The sequence below is a fragment of the Kryptolebias marmoratus genome, linkage group LG10, assembly GCF_001649575.2.
Source record: "Kryptolebias marmoratus isolate JLee-2015 linkage group LG10, ASM164957v2, whole genome shotgun sequence".
Classification (NCBI taxonomy): domain Eukaryota; kingdom Metazoa; phylum Chordata; class Actinopteri; order Cyprinodontiformes; family Rivulidae; genus Kryptolebias; species Kryptolebias marmoratus.
Genome location: NC_051439.1, coordinates 11101409 through 11124257, shown reverse-complemented (window position 1 = coordinate 11124257; position 22849 = coordinate 11101409). Strand labels below are relative to the sequence as shown.

At 38.7% G+C, this 22849-nt stretch overlaps 1 protein-coding gene across 1 annotated transcript; it reads left to right on the top strand.

Annotated features, from left to right (window-relative positions):
- Positions 1-17598: 17598 nt before the first annotated feature.
- On the top strand, positions 17599-19366 carry dio3a (iodothyronine deiodinase 3a). Its single transcript, XM_017413168.2, has one exon. It carries the CDS (start codon positions 17654-17656, stop codon positions 18443-18445), a length of 792 nt encoding a protein of 263 aa, XP_017268657.1. The 5' UTR covers positions 17599-17653; the 3' UTR covers positions 18446-19366.
- The last annotated feature ends 3483 nt before the right edge of the window (positions 19367-22849 follow it).

The following is a 22849-nucleotide window of genomic DNA, read 5'->3' as shown; positions in this document are numbered from 1 at the left end:
ACCCAATAGATTATAAACAAGTTGACTCAGACTACTGCTCCAGCTTTGGATGAATCCTGATAAATACGACAGCTGAGGGGAAAAACTGCTGACTGGAGGAAATGTGCCAATATGTGCTCTAATTAAATAATTAATTAAGGGCTTGTTAGACCTTTTTCAATTAAAGAAGGGCTAAAATTTACACCCACGATCCCCCTGCTCGTTTCCATGAGACTCTTTATTGAATCAGCGGTGCAGGACCTCAATATTGTAGAAGATGACTCTGATGCTGGTCAGTGTTGCATCACATGGATTTAATCCTCCATCCACGGCGTAATGAGCTGACACAGGCCTTTAAAGTCGACTGACTAATGACCGGCTCGTCTTTTTCATGTGATTTAAACCTTTTGAGACTTGTGGGAGCTTCACAGTTACAGTAATTTAGAGATATTGGTCAATATTTTTTACACATGATGCAGATGAATTGCTCAGTTCAAACACTTGTAATAAATTCCCACTTTTGAGGACACTAAGGAACCTTTTCATCTCACCAGCTTTAAGCTCAGTTTAAATGCCAACACTCTTTATAATTCTGCTACTTCTGTTGTTTTAAAAAAAAAGAAAAAGTTATTGCTGTGGTCAGATATGGTTCCGAGTGACTGTCACATCCCAGAGACAATCTGACACGTTTAAAAATGAAAGCCACAGCCCTCACTTTTCCAGATCATCTTTAAACGCTGGAAGATGTGTGGTGCTTCAGAATTCAAATTAAATTCACAGCAGCAAAGCTGCCTCTTTATGGGATGAATCCATCACCAGAACAGCGGGGGGACTGAACAGACATTCACTCTAATTATAAATCAACCTCCTGCTCTGCCAGCTCAGATTGCTCACAGTTGTCTCTCTCCCTCCCTCTTTTTTTTTTTTTTTTCCTTCTCTGTCTCTTTTTCTCGCCCACGACTACCCGCAGCCAAATACTTTGGTTCATCCAAGGTAAATCTGCTTCGGATAAACAATCACCACAATAAAGGAGGGAATTTAGACCCAGGATTTTGAAATGTTCTTTCAAACACAAAAAAAATGTTCACTCAACATTTATCTAACGTTTCGAGTACAGATGACGACATGAACACCAGTTCTACTCTGTTTCACTCCTTCGCATAAATAAAAACTAAACTTCTTGGAGTTTGTGCAATGCACTGCAATATTTACAGCATACAAGAAAGAATAACCCAAAACTCTGACGATGCAGGTGGATATGGCATGTTGGCAGCGGTGTAACAAAAATAAAGTTTGACCCAGAAAGAGTTTATCTGTTATTCTAAGTTGTATTCAACTTTGATCACTTCATCTTATGAGTCATTTGGAAACTGCTAATTGTAAAATAACTGAAACTTAACTCATCTGATCTTAATCTGAGTGACATCTGGGTTTTATCACGTTAACTAGACAGCTGGGTTGTTCGTTGGAATTAACCCCATGAGTGAACTTAACTACATTGCTGAGAAACATATTACATTAACTTTGGTTTATATTGTGTCTCATTTGAAAGTATCCATGCTTCTGGGAGGGCCAGTGGTGTTTGTTTTAGCTTTGCTTTGAGGTGGAAAAACTAAAAAGTGGAGGAAAAATCTGCTTTTTGATGAAGTAAAACACAGTTTTAATTACAAGCCTAGCATTTCTTGCAAGAATGCATGTCACCCCTCACCTGTCAGCTGCTCTCAGCTCCTTCTACATTTGATTTTTGCTCAATATCTGTAAAACTGACTGAGTTATAACCACTTTTGTGCTGGCTAAAATTGAAACAGGTGTGCGGATTTGGTAAATGGAACAGACTCCAAATGGTAAACAGTTGTAGACGTGCACACAATAATAATTTTCTGAAAGTTTTATTAAAATTTGTCATGTGGATTGTGAGATATTTTGCTAACAGACAAACAGTTGACTTAAAATGGCCAGTTTAAAGCAAATATCTTGCAAACTGTGTAGTGCACAAAGTATGTGTTGTGGGTGACACTCAGCTACTGCCACACCAAATTTTAGCTTATAATCTATAAAATTGACTAAATTATCGCAATTTTTGTGTTTTTTAAGTTTAGTTGGCTGTGGTGGCCATCTTGATTTGGGTTGACTCCAATAGTTAATCAGTTGTAGCTGTACATTCAGTGATTATGTACTGAGAGTTTCATTAAAAATCTGTCCAATGGGTCAGGAGATATTTTGCTAACAGACACACACACAGAAATGGTCCCGTTTGCCTTTCCGGCGCTGGTGATAAAAATCATAAGACTGCAGTTGCTTTATTATTAGCAACTAATAATGTTGCCCTTTCTAATAAAAGCAGCCGTCACAAAAATATCAACGGACACAAATGGGAACCATTCAAGTCTAACAATCAGCAGACAGAAGCTTGATCCGGCAGGCGGCTCTGTCACCACTCACCTCAAACAAATGATTCAACTAACCGCTCCGGTCTGTTGCAAGAATTTATTTCAACCAGATTTTCACAGCGTCTTGATCATCGCCGTCCTGCCTGCATGACAGTCCCAGGAAGCCACGTCTTGTTTTGTTGGAAACACTTGTTAAAGTCTAGTGTGTGGCTTTGGATACAAATCACTGGGAGGATCATACAGGTATCATAAAACTTAACAAGCTTTCAGTCTGTTGTCACTCTATGGTGTCACATACGTCTGTTTTATTAAAGGTTTGTGTAAAGAAACTGTGCAGAATGAACACCTTTTAGCTGGGTTCAGTGTGCTGAGTTAACAGGTTAAAGCTGTGGATTATTGAATAGGACTGACAAATAAAAAAAACACCACTAAATCCCACATTTGGAAAAAGCAGATGAGCCTCTCAACAGTCAAAGGTTTCCTACTTTTGTGACCAAACAGAGTAAAATGTTAATTTTACTTTTTGACGTAAATCAAATATTATGTTTGCTCTTGATGGTATCATGGTTTGACAGCTTGCTGTGTTAAAACTTATACATCCGTGCTATTTGAAGATCCAATTAGTAGATCGAGAACCCGTTTAATAATGTTTTGTTGGACATCGTATTGATTCAACCTGGAAATTAGCGTCCTTAGATCAACTAACTCACAGCCCAACTAATTACACTCTGCTTGTTTGGAATCAAATTATTCATAAATCTGAACCAGATTACGTGACGAGTTCATGCTTTTTTTTGTGTGTGTGTGTCTGTCTGATTTGCAGGATAGTTTTTCTGTGAATGATATTTTCCATGTGGGATGTGTAATCTGCACCACATGTCAACAGTCAGTGAAAACAAACAGAGAGAGAGTGAGAGAGCACCATACCAGGAAACTGGATATTAGCTTCCCTGGCTGCTGCTAAAGGTGATGTGTAACTTTTAAACAAATTATACAAATAATGCCATTAAAAATACTTGCGCTTTGATGCTCAGAAAACTTATGAACATCCCTTCATTTGTCCTTGTGAACAGGTTGAAACAAAACCAGAGCACATTTACCTTCGAATGTGCTGCCTGAATCGTGTTACAAATTATCATTTAAAATGACGGGCCTGATTTCCCTTTAAGGGACTTTTATAATGATTTAGTTTAGCTTGGTTTAGTGACAACACAAATGTAAAAAAAACAAAAAAACAAAACCTAAACATGACAACATGGTGTTTTGTTAGGCATTGAATTTGGGGTTAGGGTTTCACCTGCTGTTAAGTAGGGTCTTACACCTGCACAAATACAAAAAAAAAAACCTTTAATATGTACTACAACAGATAATTACAGTGAGGCCCTATGTTGAGGTTTTAAGCAATTTCTGTGATCTGGCCCAAAGAAACATTTGTAACTTGCTCAAAACCATGATTATCGCTCGCTGTCAGAGGCGAAAGGACAACCAATTTAGGATGGCCGCCACAGCCAAATGATCCTTTGGAGCACAAAAATGGCAACAACTCAATCAATTTTACAGATATTGATCTAAAATTTGGTGTGGTAGCAGCTGAGAGTTATTTACGACACCCAGCTCTAACACATGAGATTGCGCATAACAACATTTACAAGATTTGACAACAACGCCTCTAAGGCCATCCCCTCTCATCATAAGATGATCTTAGTCTAAAACTTTGATATGAAAGGTGTCCGGCGACATGCATTCCTTCAACTAATACTACGCTTTTAATGTTACTGTGCGATTGAATTCGCACTGCAGCCTAATCTGTCCTTAATTATGGTGATTGTCTGCAGCAAAATATGACGAATTTGGGAAAAACAAGATGTAGAGCTAACTCTAAACACATTTACATTTTTTTCCTATGTCCTACATGGCTGTCAGCTATCAGAGTCAGAGAAGGACTAAAGAATTCTCCGCAGCCAGCATTACTATATAGGAGTTAAGCCCCGGGAATTTGCGTAAATGAAATTGACCCTTTGAAACTGTATCTCTCGTAAACAAGTAATTAAGCCGACACCAAAACAAAACACTAAACTAACCACACTCCACGGTTATGGGATGCAACCCATAAGGGTGGTTGATTATTCCCTCCGGAAATCTTGACAGGATTGAACTGACTTACGCATATGTTTGCGGAAATCTTTCCCCCTTTTTTCTCAGTTGTCTGAACCAGACCGTGAGGTGAAATAAGGATTTGAACACTACTTCTTAGAAGCTCTTAACCTCGCTGACCCTTTTGGGACTAATACAAATCCTGTTGTGCGAGAGAATTACATTAAGCCCTTGCTTTGACCCCAAACTCTGTCCAACTTGCTTGGTAAACTTTGCGTTTTGTGGCGCTGCGCCCACTTTTTGAGTAAGCACTGCAGAACTGAGTCACAATTCCTTCAGCTCTTCCAGTAAAGACATCTCGACTCGTCCGAAGCGTCTACAGGAAATGTGTCACTTCAATTGCAGCGCAAGCTGAGACATCGCATAAAGCAGCAGCAGCAAATCACCAAGGCATGTGTCTTGTTAGGAAAACACTCACAGGCTCCCCACGAATCGTTTTCCCAGAAGTTAGTCATGAGTTCGATCTTTGTATCAGATGAACAGTTTATCTGCAAAGTAGACAAAGCAGAATAACTACAGTACTTGTTACACTGAACTATAATTTAAAATGTCTGTTTGCGTTGTTTTTGTTTTTTTTAAAGGCAAAGATCTAGGCTGGACAGTTCTTCCCTTTTTGGCAAAGATGCCCAAGATTCCCGGAGAAGTTCATGCTATAGACAAAGGGAGAGGCGCCACTGCATAGTTTATGGCGACCTTGGGGAATAGTGCACCGCAAATGCAAGAGATGTAGCAGAAAATACTGACTGGAATAGAGAAGAGCAGCTCTCTTTAACAAGTCAGATTCAAAGTTAGGTGGACATTGTTTGAACTCATTTTTGAGCATCGTCTGATGAAGACAACAATGAGCTGGGATGTAAATTAGAGGGATGGGAGCTGGACCGGCTAATGCCAGCCTCCCGCATGCTGAACACGTTCTCTCCACATACGTTCTGCTTCTCATTCTGCTTTTTATGATTCAAGCCGCCCTTTCTCCGGGCCGATAGCCTCAAAGCTATTTATGTGTCAACTGAATTACCACGGGGAAGCTTTTTTTGTGTCCGATGAATGTCTTGCCTTTCCTCAGCCTGCCCCCACATGTAACTCCTTGCCTCGTCCTTCCTTGACCCTCGATGTGCCCCAAAGGTCCCTTCGTGTTCGGCGTGAACTCGAAACACTTCACAATTTCAGAACACCTCAGATAAATCTGACATAAACTTTTCTTTGATGTATTTATGTACGGCTGAAAATCCCAATTTTTCCCTGCCTGGTACCTTAACAAGAAAGGGAGAAAAAAAAACGTGGTTAAGAAACTGTGGCTAATCTCAAGGCAGTGAGTGTACAAGTGTGTCCTGATCTGAACTCTGGGCTGATGAAACGGCGAGCTCACAGCCGATTCCCACCTCTCCTCTCCCCCTCTTTGCACAGAGCTTTGCTGCGCCGCTGCCCACCCGCTCGCAGCATGTCAACAAGTTACATCTTAGCAGCGAAGGTGTCAGGTTGGACACAATTCAAGCTGGAATATGTGAGGGGGAAAAAACGCTGTTTGGGATTCACGGCAGAGGGGGGGGACGAGGCAGATAAACAAACAAACACGGATGCAGTTATTTCAGATGCAGATTCACACAAACACAGGCGAAACCATAAACAGTCGGTTTTGCTATTTTTTGTCACCTTAGCTGCCATGAAAAGAGCTGCAGTTTGTGTAATTATTTCTTTTTAAAATTAAAAGGCTTTGCTTTTCTTGAATGCATAACTCCAGCCACGTTTCAGTTTCAGAATGAGATCTTCTTACGTTGAGGAATGTAGATGTTTTGGTCAAAAATTGAAAATAATTTTATGTTCTGTGCCACGGAATTTCACAAGATGTCTGAGTATGTGTGACTCCCTGCTACTACCACATCAGGTTTTAGCTCAGGATCTGTAAAACTGACGAAGCCATGGCCATTTCTGTGTCTGCTCATATCGATTAGCTGTGGCGGCCATCTTGAATTTTACTGACTGCAGGAGTTAATCAGTTGCGGATGTAGATCCAGTGATAACTTTCTGAGAATCTTGTGAAACATTTGTCCAGAGGCTCCTGAAATATTTTGCAAAGCTTTAAAAGCTCTTGCCATTTAAAAACCCAAAGCAAAAGCTGTGTTTGAGTGTCCCTAAAAATATATTCAATAAGTTGTTCAAGGTTTTATAGTTCAAACTTTTGAGTTATCGTCTCCCCTTATGCTCTTTTTTTTTTTTTTTTCTTCTCCCAGGCGGTTTTAACACATTGGGTGCTAAGTAGGTAGGTGTTTGGTCCCTTTAAAAAAAACTCTCTCACCACCCCCACAGACACATTAAAAATGGATTTACAAAATTAAAAGTGAACTCCTTATGTAACCAAGCTGTCTGGTTAGGATGATTTTGAACAAAAAGTTTCTTAGTTCTGTGTGGGAAGCTGAGAAAATTGACAAGTGCTTTTTACAGAGTGGAACTTACGGTGAGAGAGGTTTTATTCAATACTTTGTCATCTAACAAATTCTGTGACGTGTTGTTGTAAAAAAATATTAGCCATCGCTGAGAGTGTCTTTGCCCGTATCTGTGTGAGTGTGGGTTTGTTTGTCTGTTGTGTTAGCAAAATATCTGATGAATCACAGCACATAATCAGTAGATGGACATCTACAACTCATTAACTTTTAGAGTCAATTCCGTTCAAGATGGACACCACAGCTATATGACTTTAACTCAGTTTTACAGATATTGAGCTAAAATTTGGTGTGGTAGTAACAGAGCCTGATCCTCAACACACACTCTGACCACTAACTGATCACACAAGATTTGATTTTTAAACTTTGCCCCTAATAATGGAGTCAACATTGATCTGCATTAGATGTACAGATGTAGCTGAATACCACAACAAAAATGGCTCTAACTCAGTCAGTTTTACAGATATTGACCTAAACTTTAGTGGTTTAGTAGCTGAATCTCCAAAACATACTTCAAGTGCTAATAAATCACACAAGATCTCGCATTATTGTATTAGATTGTGCATAATGGCATTTACATTGTTTGGCAAAAAAAGGCTATGAGTCCATCCCTTTTCAGCACAACATTATTTTAGTTGAAAACACTAGAATAAGGGTGGTGGGTGATATGCATTCCCTCAAGGTATTCTAGCCCTTTAATTTAAATACCTTAGTACTAAAAACAGTAGTTGGTCACAGCCAGAATTACATTAAATTAACTTCATTTGATAATGAATGACTTTATCTATTATTTATAAAATTCATAGTTCTTTTTAACCTTATTATTTATTTTGGTCTAGGTGACACAATCCTTTGCATTGCAAAGCTGGACTAATTTATCCTTGCTGGACATAAAGGACATAAAAGACATGCTCATTACTTTAACCCAGCATTACTAAATAACCATCAGCATCCAGCCTTCAAGCAACATTGTGGTTAGATTGAAATGATAGATTTTGTGCATCAGCAAAAGACAAGCGACTTTGTTGGTTGGTTTAATCAATCAAATCAGACATTACAATCAACATAAATCCCATAATAATTCCTCAAGCTCAGCAGAAAACAAGGACTGACTAGGAAACAAATGGAGTAACCTAAAAAGAAACTGGACCCCATGCCCTCACTTGGCTTCTCGTACATGCTCCGACTTGAACTCCGAGTCTCCTTCTCTGTTCCCAGACGTGACCTGAAATGGTCAGCACACTTTACCGCCTGAGGGCTCGGACCGATTCATGTGGGAGCTGCTGCAGAGCCCCGCATTTCTTGTCTTAATATGTCCAGGCAGTTGAAAGAGGGGAACAGAGCAAACTGATGGCACTGAGCGGTGCTGCATTTTCATTCTTTTGAAATGGGAGACTGATGCCACGATTCACCAGGGGCGGTCTTACAAACCTGGAACCATAATGAAGAGAGGAGAGAAGGGTGACCAGAGAGGGAGGAGTTGAACTGCTGCAGATTGATGAGAGAATGAGGCAAATGGGAGCGAGATGAAGAACAAAAAAAAAGTGAATTGGGGCTTTAAATGAAGACAACTGCAACAATCCCTCGTAATGTAAAAAGACTGCATTTGGTGTTTTATTCCAGCTTTTAAAAATCACAAAATCCTATGAAATGGCTGCATCAAGTAGTTCAGATAGAGCTGGAATGCAGTTGGGTTGGATGGGTTTTAATCTAATAAAATTCAACGTGTTTTTATAAAATATTCCACACACACATTCAGTCTCCTGTTGATTCCCAGTCCTGTCTTCTGCTGGCTTATACTCAGATGAACTTGTTGTGCACCATTAACGGTGTATTTATAGCAGTCCGTTCCCACTCCAAGTGGGACTCAGATAATTCATGCATTGCACACCAAAGAAAGGAATGCATCTTTTTATGCAGGAAAGAAAAGTGTGTGTCCTGTTTTGTGTTTTTCCTCATTAATTCTGAAGGTTACATAACAGGCGTATTTTTCGTGTTTCACAATGTCAGAAAAAGTTTGAAGCAGCAACTAATTAACACCACCGTGTCCCTGAACTATAAAACTTATCCACATTTGACACAATCCCCAAAAATTTACAAACATGAACACATTTCACAAAATAAATTCAAACTTCCTATTTTTCTTCCTCAGAAATGGTTAAGAGAAGGCGCTAAATGCATGTTGCATTGGTAGTTATTTCCATAAATATGGGAGGGTTTTTTCCTCTAAATATCTGCATAATACATTTAAATGTGCGTAAACTGCACCAGTGTAGAGAACCGCTGTGTGGTTGACAGTCAAGTAAAGGGCACAAAGATACACAGACAGATACACAAAAAATCCAAAACTGTGCCTGCAAAAGCCACACAAGCTGTTAGTGAATCTGGTCCTCAGAGTAGGACACTGTAAAATACTTTATTTTACTGTGATCACTTTATTAATTTGTATAGTGGAAGGAAAGAAACCTGTATGTTTTTTAAAATACTACTGTTAATTTACTATAAAGTGTAGTTGGATGAGGATATAAATCTCAAACCTTTAAAATATGCTGTTGTAAATCTTCTACTTTTTTACAAAGATGTACCTTTAATAAAATACTAGGTGATGCTCAGATGCAGCAGGTGTGATGATTTGCAGTTTGCAAGTTTAATTTAGAGTCTAGTAAACTTAATCAATACCGTTGATTATGTGCTAAAATCACTTTTTGTCATCAGATTAATTTAGACTATCATGATAGACAGTAATAAAAAAGAGACTAGAAAATTTCTGAATAAATGCTCAAGGATCAATTCATCTGCTGCATAAAATTCAAACATCGGCTTTGTAATAAGCTAAGTTGACAAAAAGCACAAGTTAAAATTAAAAATTTTAAATGTATATGTTGGGAGGGGTGATTACAGAATGGGTGCCGCTGGACTGATAGTAAATAAGAAATAAGGAACAGGAGAATAATCAGCTGGAGACAAGGATCACTGAGGAAAAGAGTGGTAAAGATTGTGGAAAATTAAACAAAGTAACAGCAGCAAACAAATGACAAAATAGGAAAACAGATAATACAGAATATAGAGAAAACATGAAGGTTTACATAGACAACCAAAAAAGTTAGTCTGAAACATCCTCAACTGCCGTTAAAAATTTCCAAAACTCATAAATCTTAAACTATGATTGTGTAAAAACTCAAAGATATCAAAATGGCAGTTCAGTCATGTAAAGTCCAGCTTCCTGTGATCTGTTTAAGCTTTGAATGTGTGACTGAGCTGCAGAGAAATCATTCAAAAAGGGCTGAGTTTTCTCTCATTTGGTCAAAATCCCATTGTTATGCATGGGGAACATTTTCATATTTTTTGTCTAATTTAATTCACATCGTACAATGAACTGCTACCAAAAGTCATAACACACTATTCTTGATCAACCCACATGCCTTGATGTATAATTTGTATGGTTTTTTTTTAAAGCTGTGAGGCCTAAAAAAATGGACATAAAATGTGAACAGAATAGTAATAATGGTGCTTCAGTGCTTATGCATTGGCACCTTGAACAAGTATGTGCATGTATTTCAAAATGCTTTTGTATACCACATATAAAGTTCACTAAATTAACTCAGAACTCTTCAAAACATCATCTGGTACCAAGGTTTGACTCTAAGATGTCTGGAAAAAGTCAGAGGTGGAGGCATTTTTGAGGAAAGGACAGTTCAGCTGAGATTGGCTTGAAGGTGATTTCTAAGCTTTTGTTACTGACATACCACACCAATAAGTCTCTCTAAAAGATGTAAAGAAATTAGATGCCTGCAATCTCTTTACTAATTTGTTTTTACTAGCATTTGCATGTTTTAGTAGTAAACTGGAAAAGATAAGCATTTCTATGATTTATACTCAAATGATGTCTATAAACGCCTAAAATAAACTTAAAAAGCCATCAATTTTTGTTAAAGTCTAAAATAAGGGTGGCATTATTTTTTTCTGAGACTAAATTCTCCTTTTAACTTTGAATTTAGATTCAGCTGGCATTTTCAAACCACCTGCAGCCATAATCGTGTTTCGCCGAGCATCCGAGTTAATGCTGTCGTCTTTCAGTTTGTTAACCCTCTCTGCCCTCAGCTGAACTCATGAGCTCAGCCATTAACGTTTAACTTCACCTTCCTGTCCAGCATCAAAACTGCTGCCAGTTGATGTTTGTCCCACTGCTTTAATGGCGTCCCGCTGAGACAACTCCGGGTGGAAAACACATCCTATTAAACACTGGTGAGTGCACAATAACCTAATGAGGACAGGAGTGCTTTGGTTCTCAGAAGCACATAAACCTGACACCAATTTGGTTTTCTTTTTATACTCACCGCCTACTTTACTTAGTACACCTTGCTAGTACTGGGTTGGGCCTCTTTCTGCCTTCAGAACGGCCTCAATTATTCAAGTCAGACATTCAACAAGTTGTTGGGGAATTTTTCTCTGAGATTTTGATCCGTATTAACACGATAACATCATGCTGTTGCTGCAGATTTGTCAGATGTGCACAGATGATGTGTGTCTCCCGTTTCACCACATCCCAAAGATGTCTGATCAGATTGAGATCTGCTGACCGCAAAGGCCACTGATGTTCAGTGAATCCATAATCATAAGATCAGGCAGTATTTTTCCAGTTTCTTATTGTCCAATTTTGGCGAGTCTGTGTGAACTTTAACCTCAGCTTCTTGTTCTTAGCTGACAGGAGAGGCACGAGGTGTTATCTTCTGCTGCTGAAGCCCATCTGCTTCAAGGCTGGGTGTTCAGAGAAGATATTCTGCAGACGTTTGTTTGTAACGAGTGGTTATTTGAGCTAATATTGCCTTCCTGTCACTTCAAACCAGTCTGCCCATTCCCCTCTGACCTCTGACATTAACAAGATTCTCTTGTCCAGATAAATGCCGCTCATTGGATATTTTCTCCTTTTTGGGCCATTCTCTGTAAACCCTAGAGACTGTCGTGTGTAAAACTCCAAGAAGATCAGCAGTTTCTGAAATACTCAGACGAGCCCATCTGGCTACAACAACTATGCCTCATTCAAAGTCGATTAAATCCCCTTTCTTCCCTATTTTCAAACTTCAGCAAGTCATCTTCACCACCTCTACATGCCTAAAGGCATTAAGTTGCCATCTGATTGGCTGATTAGCTATTTGCGTTAACAAGCAACTGAACAGGTGTACCTAATAAAATGTGCAGAGAGTGTACATACATTAGTATTTGTTAAAACTGATGTATACATGTACACCCCCCTTGAAAATTTAGGGCTATACACCACCATTTATTATCTGATCAAACCTAAAGCTACCAAACTGATCTTGGATCCTTTAAAAATGTTTCTAGGAGCTGGGAGGACCTCAGAGAGTGGGAGTCTCTGAGACAGACAGAAGGAGAGAGAAAGTGTGTCAAAGGTTTTCCATACTTACCCGGTCTGGTCACCATCTGTCTGGCTTCGATGAGTACACAGACGGATACTCACTAAGCACAAAGACGCAACAGAGAAAGAAGCCACTTGAGGACATCCTGCAACATGCTCACTGTCATCATCACTCAGGGAGATGAAAAGATGAGGGCAAAGACAGCTGAAGATGAAAAGTTATGGGAAGAATTACCAGAAGGTTTACAAAACTGCAGATAAAACATCTCTTAAAAGAATTGTAGGAGTTTTTGTGAAAAAAAAAAAATCACAGTAAAATTAACAAATAGTATTAGTATCTTGACTAAAAGTGAGTTTTTGTCTCAGGTAACATGCACGTTTTATTTAAAATACTGACTTTTTCTACATATTTCTTTTACCAGGAAAAGACGATCTCATTATGCGAGGTATTTATAAAATGATTTTTTTTGTGTGTCACACCAAAACAACACTCAGTGCATTAAAACCTAGGAGTCCTTGAAGGAATGCATATGAACCCGCCATTTTTCAAGATTTTTAAGCTAAGACCATCTTGCAGTATGTTGAGAAATGTCAAAGCTTTGTCGTTTTGGTCAAACCTTATAACATGCAATGCCATGCAATATTGTTAATGATGTCTTAATGCTCAGAGTATATGTTGTGTATTAGTGTCAGCTACTACTGTACCAAATTTGACCTCAATAACTGTAAAATTAACAGAGTTATAGTCATTTTTGTGTTTGCTAAGGCTGATTAGCTGCTGCAGCTGCCATGAGCTGGGTTGGCTCTAAAAGCTAATCAGTTGTAGATGAATACAGAAATATTACTTTTAACAAGTCGTACATTTTCTCACACAAACCCTTTTCATCCTGCAGGCTGAGCTCTGTTCGCTCTGTAATAACGAGATCAGCAAGATGAAATAAATTATTATCAAAGGTTCATTTCTTACTGGAATCCCAAAACTGCTGCAGTACAAACAGCCCATGGGAGAGTCATTCAAGCTGAGCATGAAAACTAGTTCTGTTTGATTTTAGACGGGTCGGGGAAGGTAAAGCACAGTATGTGAAAGATATAGATTTTTAGCCTCAAGTCAACTCTTTGCAAAGAGAGAGATATCAGTGTCGTGAAAAAAAAACAAGGAGCCAGCGTTGAAAGTGATCATAAATCTGTTTTGTGGGTTAGTCTTTTAATATTCCATCAGCTGTGGTTTCTGGAGCCTCACCGACTCAGTAAGTAAGTGCCAGAAAAAAGGGGCTATTTTCCTAGATCTGCATTATCCTCAGATAAACCTGGAACCGCTGCCAAGAATCCAGCAAAGTTTAAACGAGGTAGGAGCTAGAAAGCTAATATGTGTCTCTGGTTTTCAGCTGCAACAAAGTACAAGTGATTTTTCATCAAAAGGCTTCTGCCTGCTTATTAAAATTCTTGTAGTTTTATGCTTACAAAATAATAGTGTTTTATCTGTTTCAGTGTGGGGATAAAGGAGAAGGGAACGAGGTAAAGAAAACTGCCTAAAAGTGAAAGAACTAAAGGACAAAAAGGATGTTGAGTTTATCAAAATGCTGACCAAAAACCATCAGCCTGAGCAATCAGGAGTCTGGTGGTGAAGTCTAAATAAGCACCAACCAAAAGGAAGTACCACGCAGTCATGAGCACCACTTTTTCTTTCTTGTAAATAATACAATACTTGTGCTAATTCATCAAAAGACGAAATTATTCTTCTCAAAGTCAAACACGTTCATGCAAATTGGTCAGAGTCTGCTGTACACACACGGTCATGCAGAAGTGGATGAGCTCAACACTAATAGAGTTATATATAGAATGACCACAAACTGATACAAAAATGTGGATTAAGATTCTTAAGATTGGTAATAATGTGAGAGGATGGATTAAACATCAGTCAGTAGTGCTTGGGGTGGAAAAAATCAAGTTTATGATTCAATAGTGTGTTCATTAGTAGAATAGAGAAATTGAATATCACCCACTGCCTTTCATATCAGAGCTTAAAATCATCTTATGTTGAGAAATGAGCTGTAGATCAAACCTTGAGAATGATCTTGTGATCTCACACAATATTGCAAGATCTCTCACTCAGAATATGTGCTACTACTATATCAAATCTTAGCTCAATAAAAAAAATTATATTTGTGTAGACTGAGAGGAGTGTTTAGATCTGATGTTGAGAAAAACTAAATTTCCATCACTTCAGTGACCATGAAGGCACTGTCAATGCTGAATTCAACCCAGACGTTTTGTTTCGTGGAAAGTCTCGTTCTGGACAGAAGACAAACCCATGTCTCGTGAATAAAATTTGAGTTCGTTACACCACTGTCGCCATTTTACTGAACAGATTCAAAAACGCTTGAGTCCAAGTTCACAGGAAAACAAAGGGGGAAAAAAAAAAGTCAACAACACTTGAGCCTTTCATATTACACAACTGCCGTTGTGTTGATCAGTTTCTGCAGAAATGAACTCCAGAGCGAGATATCAGCCTTTTTTTCTTTGACTCCCCACCGCCTGGTGTCTGAGTCACTGCAACAACTGTGACCTACAGACAGATGAGACCTCCTCCACACGTCTGGTTTATGGACACCCCCCGTGGTCAAATATGAAATGGATTTACTGTAACAAGAGCTCGGGGTTTAACCAACATGTGCTCACTCGACCTGGAAAGCTTTTGTTGAATAACAACACCAGATCAGTGAATGGCGTTTTGCCAGACATGGCTAATATGTCTGACCAGATGTTGAGTCCCTGTGGAGCCGAAAAGAAAACCATCTAAAATGCATGTCTCGACACAAGGTCATTAATCTTAATCCCTTTGTGGACATGGATATAATCAGGATATTTGTGCTCCTTATACACCATAGGCATAAATGATATAAAAAGCGTGTGATAAATGAGCAGGAAATGGTCAATTTAAGAGGGGGTGGGTTAAAAAAAACTAATCAAATACTTAAGTTAGGTTCTTTCTCCTTTAAAATTAAGAATGCATTTTTTTAATAATCACAATTTCAACTTTTTTTTTACTTCTTTATGGTAAAACTTATTTCAATAACACCAGTGGAAATTTAATGCATCTTTTTCAAGAAAAAAAGCATATTTAAGCCAAACAAAAGATTAAATCTACTGTATAACAAAACATAAAAACAGAAGTTCAACTCAAACCTTACACTGCACATGATACATGAAAGCTAAAAAGCAATGAAATGTAAACCTCCCTTCAGTGTCATTATGTGAAACATGAGTTTTATTTGTTCACGAGAACATTTTAAGCTCATCTGATGCAGAATTAAAACGATGTTTTGCCAACATGACTCCTGTTTTCTGGTACATCCAAATTCAAAATCAAAATGTGTTATTTGTAAATGCAAACAACATCGTTTTTAGGAGGGAGTGATATATTCTCACCCTTATTATTGCATTAAAATTATATATGTCTTGTGTCTTGTCACGGCTTTGAAATAAAACATACAAAATATACACTGAAACTTATGGCTCAATTGGGAATAGTGTGCTATAACATTTGGCAGTGGTGTCGTACAATGTTGACAAAATTTACTAAAAACTGCAGAAAAATAACCAAATAGTGATCCATGGGAGTTTGTCGAAACACACACAAGAGAAACTAGCCCTCTTCAGAGCTCTACAGCTCAGTCATACGTCACAATAGAAACACCATTCAAAGTTTAAACGGGTCTCAGAAAGTTGGACTTTTAATGCCTGAACTGACGTTTTGATATCTTTTATGGTTTTCACACAATCACAGTTTCAGTTTTAGGATTTTTGGAGATTTCTCCACAGTTCTATTAACATTTGATGATGTCTAATTTTTGAAATGTTTCAAAAACGTCAAAACCTTTATAAACAAACTCTTCTTGCACCTACACTTTTTATGGCCAATATACAAATTGGACATCAAAATGTAGGAACCTTTGTCTCTTTTCACCCAGTTTGCCTCTCACTGCTATAGCACTTCTGGTTTTCTCTTAAATCTCCCCAGAACAAAAATGTGCACCCAGGCTTTCACAGATTCAGTTATATTTTACCTCAAAATAATCTCTTCAAAACTGGAAGTGATATATATTTGCTCATATTTTCCACATACAACACTGCAGAAACACAAAAAATCACATCTGTGACCATCAGTGCCTTCTGCTTCTCACAATTTAAATGTTTTTAAGATCCAACTTGTATTATTTGTTTAGGGCTTAGTTTCCAGTCCGTTTCTGTCTGCTTCTCATTAACTTGCAGTCAGGGAGTGACAGACACAGGTGTTTGGTTACCATGGTGACCCTAAAGAGCCACTGGCAGCAGCTCTAGCCTTTTATTTTTGGTTCTCTTTACACTTTTTATACAGTTTATACATCAAAACGTAGGCATCCTTTTCTTAGTTTAGAATATTACAAAATGTTGGAAATGCAGACAGCAAAGCTTCAAAATGCTTTTAGAAATGTCCTAGTTTTTTTTTTCTTTACAGGATGTGATTTTAATCAGATGTCTGGAACTAAGTCTCAGTCTCTGCTGCTAAGCCTGAATGTCTTTGAATCATTGACTTTAGAGCACACAGAAAAGGGCACTGAATCCAAATCAAAAGCAAGTCTAAGAAAACAATAAGAAGAAGGAAAATACCTGAATAAATAAGCCAACTTTTCCCCATTTCATCAAAGATTAATCCACTATTGACATTTCAGATGAATTATAGAGAGGGTTTAAACTCAGAAACCTCATAAAGTCTGTGTTTCTCTAAAACAAATACTGTATTTCCCAGTAACCATCAGTATGCCTGCATAATCTTCCTGTTTGTGTTTCAGGTGTCTGTATCAGGGTGTTCCTGCCTTGTTGAGTCAGTAAATATGAGACAAAACAACCTGGGTGTTAAGGTGTACTGTGGCCAAAGACAAAAAGCTACATAGAAGTATTACTCTCCTTAGGTTTCTTTTTAAATTTAGCCTCTTTTAACTTGAGATGATCCCCCATACGCCTGCCTGACCTTACAGAGCCACATGGTGAACTCAGATATAATTGTAAAGCCTTACCAAGAGGTTTAAGGCACTTTTACGCACAACTAACGCACTGCTGTGGCGCATCCTCCCCTGCATCCGTGTGGCTCCACCAGCGGACCTGACAGGAGGTAATCCCCACCATGTGAGGCCTCGGCCTCAGTCTGGAGGCGGGGTGTGATCCATTCAAATGTGCCGATGTTATAAAAAGAGGGGCGGGAGTTGCAAGTAACCCAACTTCAACTCACAAGATCGCGGCGCGGCGCGAGAGCATCCAGGTTGCCGTAATAAGTGATGATGATGAGCATCGTTAAAGCCATTAAAAACGCTGTAGTGTGTTTAGTCCTGCTGCCCCGGTTCCTGGTGGCAGCGGTTGTCTTCTGGCTGCTGGACTTTTTGTGCATCAGGAAAAGGGTTTTCTTCCGAATGAGGGAGCAGGTTGGTGATGCCATGGATCCTCCTCTGTGCATATCGGACTCCAATCGCCTCTTCAGCCTCGAGTCCCTGAAAGCGGTCTGGCACGGACACAAGCTGGACTTCCTGAAAGCGGCGCATCTCGGACACGGAGCTCCGGACGCCGAGGTCGTCCAGCTGGAGGACCAGCGGCGCGCCCGGATCCTGGACTACGCGAGGGGCGAGAGACCGCTCATCCTCAACTTCGGCAGCTGCACCTGACCGCCGTTCATGGCGCGCCTGAAGGCTTTCCAGGGGGTCGCGCAGCAGAACGCGGACATCGCAGACTCTGTGGTGGTGTACATCGAGGAGGCGCATCCCTCCGACGGCTGGATGAGCACCGACGCGCCCTTTCAGATCCCCAAACACCGGTGCCTGGAGGACCGGCTGAGCGCAGCGCAGCTCATCCACCTGGAGGTGCCCGGCTGCCTGGTGGTGGTCGACAGCATGGAGAACTCTTCCAACGCCGCGTACGGAGCTTATTTTAACAGACTCTATGTGGTGCAGGAGGGGAAGGTGGTCTACCAAGGCGGCAGGGGACCTGAGAAGTATCGCATCTCAGAACTGAGAGACTGGCTGGACCAACACAGAAAGAGTCTGGAAAAAACTAACAGTCAGGTTATTAATGTGTAGTCTAAACTCTATGTGTAGTTATTTTCTGTAATTGTATTTATTTGTTTCATAAGACTGAATCCTTCAACATTTTGCTGTTGGATTTTCCACTTTTTACTTTCATATTTACAGATTTAAAATTCTATTAGGACTCATCCACAAAAAAAAAGATTTTTTTTTGTTTTTTTTTTTTACTTTTTTGTTATTCAACCAAGCATTTTTAATGTCAAACTGTGTCTCTTCACCTTGTGTCAGTGCCCTCGCAGTCAGCCTGGACCTGGAGACGTGTAGGCCTACATCACTTTGCTCCTCAGTATAAGTCGTGAAGTTCGGTTTTTAAACGGAACCAGTCCAGAGAACCGACACTGATGTTCTATTATACTGGGGATCACAGTGAAGGTGCTGCTCTCTGTCCTGCATTCGTGGCACTAATGTTCTTTTTGTAAAAAAAAAAAAAAAATCAGTTTTATGGACATATTTTTCATTGAATAAGTTGTGAACCTCAAACATGAAAGCGCAAGCATTGTTGTTGCAGCTCAATTTTTTTTTGGTGTTTTAGAGAAAAAAAAAAAGTGGGTCCAACATGTTTTTATTAACTTACTCATCGTGGCTACACTGAAATTCTAGAAACATTGCTCAAAAATGAAAAACATTGACCCGGAAAGTCTTTTAAATTTGAATACTTTCCCAGTTTTTCGGCAAAACTTTGTTTTTATGCCAAAAAAAAGAGTAACTGCATTTAATTACCATAACTTTTTTTCTCTGCATCAAAACCCCATTAGATGACAGTGATGAAACTTGGATTTTGTTTAAGCTGCACAATTGTTTTATCTTGGATTTAATGCTTTTGGTTCATGTTTACCTGACACATGAGCAGGTTTTACTGTATGAAGCAGATGTTAAAGCAACTAAATATGTCTAATTAAATCCAACTTAACCCCCGCCTGCAATATATTATTCTTTTACTGAATAAAGACTGTCCTATGGTGCTTTCATACTTGCACCTGTGCTTATTTATTAAACTTTGAGGTCCATGTGCTTTTGGGAGACTCTATTATCATATTTTACCTATTTCAAAAAGACAAAGCTTCAGATAAGTATTGCTTTTTACTTATAGTTTAATAGAACCAGTTGATATAATCAATTAAAGTCTAACATTTAATTTTTTTAGGGTCTATAAATAAAATTGCCCTCTGCAATCAGAGTAAAATATTGACTGCTTTATGTCTTTAAAGTGGTGATTGAATGATTAATGCTGCAGCAATCGCTTGTTTCCCAGACTTCCTTTCTGAGCCTTTGACGTCCAAATAAGGATAATCACACTTTATCCTATTATCCCTGAGAGATATATCCACCTATAATGTCTTCATGTCTTCAGGAAAACGGGAATGAAGACGTAACAGAATTCCCTGAATCCAAGTGCTTTTTATAGTGGAATATCTGCCTGGAATGTTTTTTATGTTGGAAAACCATTCCCATTAGCTTCCAGTCAGCCTGAAAACATCCAGGGAATAGTAAATCAAATCGTTCTCTTTTTGTTTTTCCTAGAAAGGGATTTCATTCAGCTTTGCCGAGGCTGGAGGGAAAATTCCTTCATAATGCTTTGGACGTGACACAAATAAAACTCAACAGAAGGCAATGTGGAGGACTCGGAGGAGTCAGGAAACCAGATCCTAATGCTGACAAAACCTATATGTGGACATATAACATCTTATTATGAGTCCATCAAGCAGGAACCGCTTCGCCTCAGAAAAACAACAAGAAGGTACGACAGTCAGGAGCAGAAGTTCCTTTAAACCAAACAGTCTTTCACTAAGTCATGATGATTTGCAAACAAATGATTGCTTCTAAAACAATTTCAGCATAGCTATCCTTTCATAAATGCCCTCTTATATTGAAAATTTGTCATTGTAACAAAACTTTGTTTTCTCTGTTCCCACAGTTGGAAAAATCTGAGCTCTGGAGCCAGTTTGCATGCTGTCACAATGAACAGCATGGTGCACAACAATTTAGTTGACAAGAGCAGCATTTTTGGCACCTCCTCAGGCTTTCAGAAAGAGGGGTTTAAATTCAAATCCTCGTGATTTTCCCAGCTCTTGTGGCACACAACACTGATTCCCAACCTGAATGCCATTAAGTCATTTTTACCAACAACAGAATCAGCTTTTAAGGTCTGGTTTGATTATCTTATCACTATATTCAATCGGATTTTTTAAATGTATTATTATGTAAAAAAAAAAAAAAAAAGCAAACTATGTGGCTTTAGTGCCCACATGAGGATGTTTGAAACAATTCTGAATGAAATATCTTGGGCTTTTGACTTGACAAACCAACTGAGAGCAAGAATTTGGAAATTTTTCTGGTAATTTCACAGCAGCAGACTGCGCCACTTACTTTCTGAACTATTCTTTTATTGTGTGAATGATGAGTCACTATTGTTTTCCTCTTTTACGTTTCTTTTTCTTTTTAAATCAAATCACTTCTGCTTATTTTAACCATTCATAAATCAAAATGTTTAACTAAGTCAAGAATAGCGTGCTATGATTTCTACCATTTGTAACTTTGATTTATGAATTATTTCTCTTTGCTCCCCATAGAAATACACTGAGATGTCTTCAGTTCCTTCACAAACATTCTCTGAAATCTGTTCAACATACTTGCTTTTCAGCTACTTTTAGCTACTGTCTTGCTATAATTGGCTTTTATCTACAGTTTTGATCATTTTAGTTTATAGACATGGTTTTGCTATGCTTAGCTTTTAGCTGCTGCTTTGCTAATTGTAGTCTCTAGGTACAAGTTTGCTACTTTTAGCAACAGTTTTGCCCATTTTAGCTTCTGTTCTGCTTGTTTTACCTTACCAATTGAGTTGAAAAGTCAGTTTTTAAACAAAATTTCATCTAAGTCATTCAACATTCACAACATTCAAATTGCAGAAAATGCAATTTCTCTAGATTATTTCAACATGTGAAATATCCGATCAACATACCTTGTGTGACCTGGACACTAGTTTCCATCTGACATGACTCTGATTTGAGGAGAGCACATTAAAAGCATCAGATGCCTTTGTTAGAGAAAAGAAGAAGAAAACGCGAGGTGTTATTGGTCCTACTTTAATGTCTTCACTGTGACCTGACTTCACTGGTCATCTGGAACATATTTAACACAGAAACACAGAGTATTTATGTGGAGCTGACAGCTGACCGAGGGGTACCTGCCTGAGTGAAATATAACTTGCTCAGATGTGTACCCCTGAATAGGAACCCCAACAGGAATTCCTCAGCTCTGGATTCCTTCCATGTGTGATTTTCCCGCAGATGTTGAGTCTCATCTTTCTGTGGAGAATCGACAAAGGGCTAAGGGTCCCAAGCTGCGTGGAGAGACTTGACTTTTGCCGTTCTGTTTTGCTTTACGACTTGAAGGAAGCAGACCGGGTCTGCTGAGGTGTTTTTCCTCCTTTTTTTTCCAGCTTCTCTGGTCAGCTTTGAAGGTGAGGGCCCCTCTCTCCCCTGGGTCATAACTCCACAAATGAATATCTGGTGGTGGGGAGCCGAAGGGGCCTCTGCACACAAAAAGGTTTCAGTGAAACCAGCATGTTAACACTTAACCGAGCTCTAAACAACCTTCTTTGTACTGATAAAAATAAAGCCTTTGTTTAGTTCAAAATTAAGAAGGAGATTCATCATGTTGGCTGTTTTCCTTGAACAGGACGTCATTTGGAAACTATAGGTCTTGTGTTGAGTAAAAGTAACTTTGGATAAAGCTTTGGGACAAAATGTTTACATTATCAATACTGTCAGCTTAATGAGATGAATACATTAATTAATGTAAAGAGTTATAAAACACCTTTCAGTTAAAAAGTAGTCAGAAATTAATGATCTAAGGAAAAAAGAAAGCAAAAGAAATTCACCCAGACATGAAAAGAAAAGGTGTCTGGACTATTAATATGATTTTAAAATGTTGCTTAATTTTTAATTTTGGGAAAATAGTTATTTTGTTTCAGTCAGTGAGTAAAATAAAATCCAACATTTCTAGTCCAGTAAAATGCAACACAACAGGCTCGGCTCCTGGCTACAGTTTTAGACAGATGACACCCTGTGGCTGCAGCCTGGGACTGCATGGAGTATGCAGAGCCAGAGCTTAGTTAATGGCTAAAATCACCCACACACACACACAAATCTGTAAATAAAGTGTTGTCTTATAGTTGGACTTAATAGTAAAATAAATTTGTCAGAAAGATAAATTGTTTATAATGCAAGTCTCAGAGTATACATGCTCTTAAATAAATACTAGAAATGTGTAATTAAAAGTTGTTCAAACAGCAGTAAATAGAAGCTGGATGCAAACATAAACATTATACTAGGATTTCCAAATGCTGGACCATGGTCCAAATCTGGATCCAAGTGAGGTCAAATTTCAGCACAATGA